At 39.3% G+C, this 3475-nt stretch overlaps 1 protein-coding gene across 2 annotated transcripts in view; it reads right to left on the reverse strand.

Moving 5' to 3' along the window:
- Positions 1–6: 6 nt before the first annotated feature.
- The window catches only part of LOC108625184 (uncharacterized), a 28685-nt gene continuing 25216 nt past the window's right edge, over positions 7–3475 (reverse strand). For both annotated transcript variants that reach the window (XM_026813675.1, XM_018024980.2), the window contains 4 exons: positions 2948–3154; positions 2201–2376; positions 1532–1653; positions 7–1071 (listed from right to left, as the gene is read on the reverse strand). In XM_026813675.1, coding sequence (XP_026669476.1) covers positions 74–1071; positions 1532–1653; positions 2201–2376; positions 2948–3154 — 1503 coding nt within the window. In that variant the 3' untranslated portion in view covers positions 7–73. The remainder of the gene's footprint in view (positions 1072–1531; positions 1654–2200; positions 2377–2947; positions 3155–3475) is intronic.

Below are 3475 nucleotides of genomic sequence, written 5' to 3' on the forward strand. Positions count from 1 at the left end.
ATTTTTTATATTACATCTACTATTTTTTTTATAAAAGCATAATTATCCGCAGTCTAGTTACAACCGAAGACAATTAAATAAGTCTATCATTAGGGAGGGATTCGGTAATAACAGAACCATTGCGCGTCACTTCAGACACTCTTTTGGTCATACCGTGGCTCCTGTTTCTTCTTCGCGGAGGTGTAGGGGCGGTATCTGTGTTCTCTATTACATCTTCCAAACTTCTATTCAACCTGCTCGGCTTTTCTGGCGGGATATCCGTAGGGCACACTACATTTTCTATTTTTCGATTATCCTTATCAGAATCTACCTGAACCTCGATCTCCAGCTGATCGTCCGGACTTTCCATTTTTGCTACGGATTCCTCCCACGAGCAAAACGAGATCTTTCTTCCTATGGCCTTCATATCAAGAATTTGCTTCAAAGATGCTGAAACCTCGCTTTTCCCTTCAGCTGATTGACCGACTAGATTCTGATCACTTTCCACGCCTGAGATCTGAGAGTTTGCTTTCATCGGGCTCTCTTCGCCAAGCTTGTTAGCTTCACTTTGCTCCTTGGTTTCAGATTCTAACTTCTTCAAAATCTGTTTATTAGCCCCATTAGTCTGCGCCTCTTTGAACCCTTCTTGCGAGTCCTCTTTCTCTAACATGTCCGACAAGGCAGCCTCCAATTCGTTTAGACTCGGTGTCATCGAGCTTAAGTTACTTCCGTCAGCAGCTTCCTCTTTAAGTACTTTCAACAACGTCGAATGATCAGAGTCCTGGATCTCGGGTTTGATCCTCGGCTCGGGACTGGGCGGTGGCGTGCTGGTCTTCCACTCATCCAGGCTCTTTCTTAATTTGTTGTGTTCATCCTTGGCGTGTTTCTCGTCGAAGAACTCGTCCACATCTTCCTCTAACATCTCCCGTGGCAGGGACTCCTCGGAGATGGTTTTGATCAGGCCGCCTGCGCGGTTCTGTAGTTCTTTCGTCTCGTATGCTTCCTCGCTCGGCTCGCTCTCGTTCGACGGACTTCTGGCGAATATCGTCCTCGACTGGTCTGGTCGATCTGATCTTCCTTCAGAGATCGTATCTGGACAGATGGAACGTGCGGTTTAAACAGTCACGTACCGAGATAGTTGGGTACTTTCCGGGTTCGATCATGTTAGTTAGGAAGCTTGGCTTTGACTCGAGGTTTTAGCGCGATACTGATTGTTGAGGGTTGCGGAGAATTGTGAAATATCGATTCCTGACTTTTGCGGTTTCGCAGTTAAATCGGATTTCGCGGTTTGTAATGGGCATCAACTATGCTTGGCTTTTATTGTCATTAAAAATAGATTCTCATTTGTTCTAAGTTCCAGTATTTTTTACAGCAATTAGGATTTTCATTTAAAATTATATATAGATTCTAGACATTTTTAACATTCACGTTTCAAGTAAATGAAATGGATTAAGGATTGTATGAACAAATCGAGAGCGCCAGCTTTCACATTCGACGTGGGCAAATAATCCTCACACATGCAAATTATGTAAAAATGTAAATTTGTCTTTACCTAAAGCTGCACGATGTTTCGCTTCGTCCAGGAAAAACGGTTCTTTGGGTACAGACTCGGGTGCAGTTGAAATTTTGCAATTATCCGTCAACATAGGAGGTTCAAAATACCTCAAATGCGATCTGCAGAAAAATAAGAAAACTTCTTCATCAAATTTCTGGATAAATAAAAACATAAAAGAAATCTAAATTTCGTTATTTATTTCACAATTATGAGATGCTTTCTAAAAATTTGTATAATCCCAGTTTATAAGAATAGCAGCAGCGTTACTTTTAGTAGATACTTATTTTTTATCTATCGAACTGAAACGATTGTAATTATTGTAAAAATTGTTACAGTTACCCGTTTATAAAAATTGATTTATAAAATTGAATTTATTCACACATAAACCTATCTAACGTCCTATATTCATTAAGGATTTCCGAGCGGAACTGTTACTGCAAAGCGAAATAGCTAAAGCCGAGCGATATATCGCGCAATACCGTATCAAGCGCCCATTCAGTCGAATACGAGTAAATATAATAAGTTTGCGAAGTGGCGAGAGAAGATTATACAGCGGCCGGAACAGTAAGACCACGGAATATGGACTTACACCGGTTGGCATCTGGCACCCCAATTAAACCCACTTAATCCCCGGAACAGCGACCCATAGATAATCTCTCTACCGACCTATTTGGATCCACTTCGGCGTACACAGGCTGCCCGAGTACCGGCGAGGCTGTTTTTCCAAACGATTCCGGCTTCTCTAGATAAATCGTTGATAACAAAGGAGATCCACTTGCATCTTCTCGACCTGAGAAGTCGACAACATCTTCGCCGCGTACACGGTCCTCCTCATTGATCCTCTGAAAATCCTCGTATCTGCTTACATTGTTACTATATGTACCTACGTATTGTTTGAGAAATTTTTATGCGATATCTTTATCACATTTTACATAAATTCAGAAAACAGCTAAACTCGTGTTTATCGTGATGAAGGGTACAAGGTAATATTTCAATTAAGAGTCATCTAATAAATGAATAAATTCATTACTTTCTTATAAAGTTTCGAAACTTTAATTTACATAATAATTTATCAAAGTGCCAACTTAACGACGTTTACTACAATATGAAATTTGTCTAGCAGGAAAAATTAATTTTTTTATATTGGGCTTTATACCCCATGTAGTTTTACAGTTATATTATGTACACGTATTTTATTAATGTATTCACCAAACTTTTGTACATTACATGTACTGTCCTATTTCAATTAATAGAAAAATAGATTTACATTTCTATGTATAAAATTTTTGCCACATAATTCCCTGTCAACGGATTAATAATTCTATTATTTCCTCTATAATTGTTTATGTATTCTCCGCATGGAATTCCTCAAACAACATAAACAGAGATAGATAGACAATATCGATTAGATACCTCGAAGGAGGGTCGGCGCCGGTGATTTAATTCGCAATTATCGATGTCAGCCAGCTCCCAATCCTCAGATTTACTCGGGTCGTACTTCAGGTACTCGTCCCTTACCACTGTCCCGTTTGTCCTGGATGCATCAAGATTCTCCAGGAGCTGATACGGCGACAGGTTATCGGATCTCGGTATGTAGTCCTCCAGTCGCACGCTCGTTTTCTAAGGATTAGAATAAATGCACGCGTTATCCACGTTGAATTGGCGTCGTCGACGTGGCTTCTTGCAGCGGATTAACTCTTTCGCGGTAGCTGCATTCTTAGCCACAAAATGATACATTTTTTTGTTTTCAGAACAGACCATTTGATACAAGTTTTGAAATCAATTTAATGTAATTTTTATTCTAAATAATAGTAGATGAATAATACCTTTCTATTTGATTTAGTAAACATTAATTTACCTGATTCTTAATTTGATGTACATAATTTATACACTTAATCTACCTGATTTACTTAAGGATGTATTGGCTATACAGTCAATCCC

Source organism: Ceratina calcarata, unplaced genomic scaffold, assembly GCF_001652005.2.
Source record: "Ceratina calcarata isolate Rehan_Ccalc_2016 unplaced genomic scaffold, ASM165200v1 scaffold35, whole genome shotgun sequence".
NCBI classification, from domain to species: domain Eukaryota; kingdom Metazoa; phylum Arthropoda; class Insecta; order Hymenoptera; family Apidae; genus Ceratina; species Ceratina calcarata.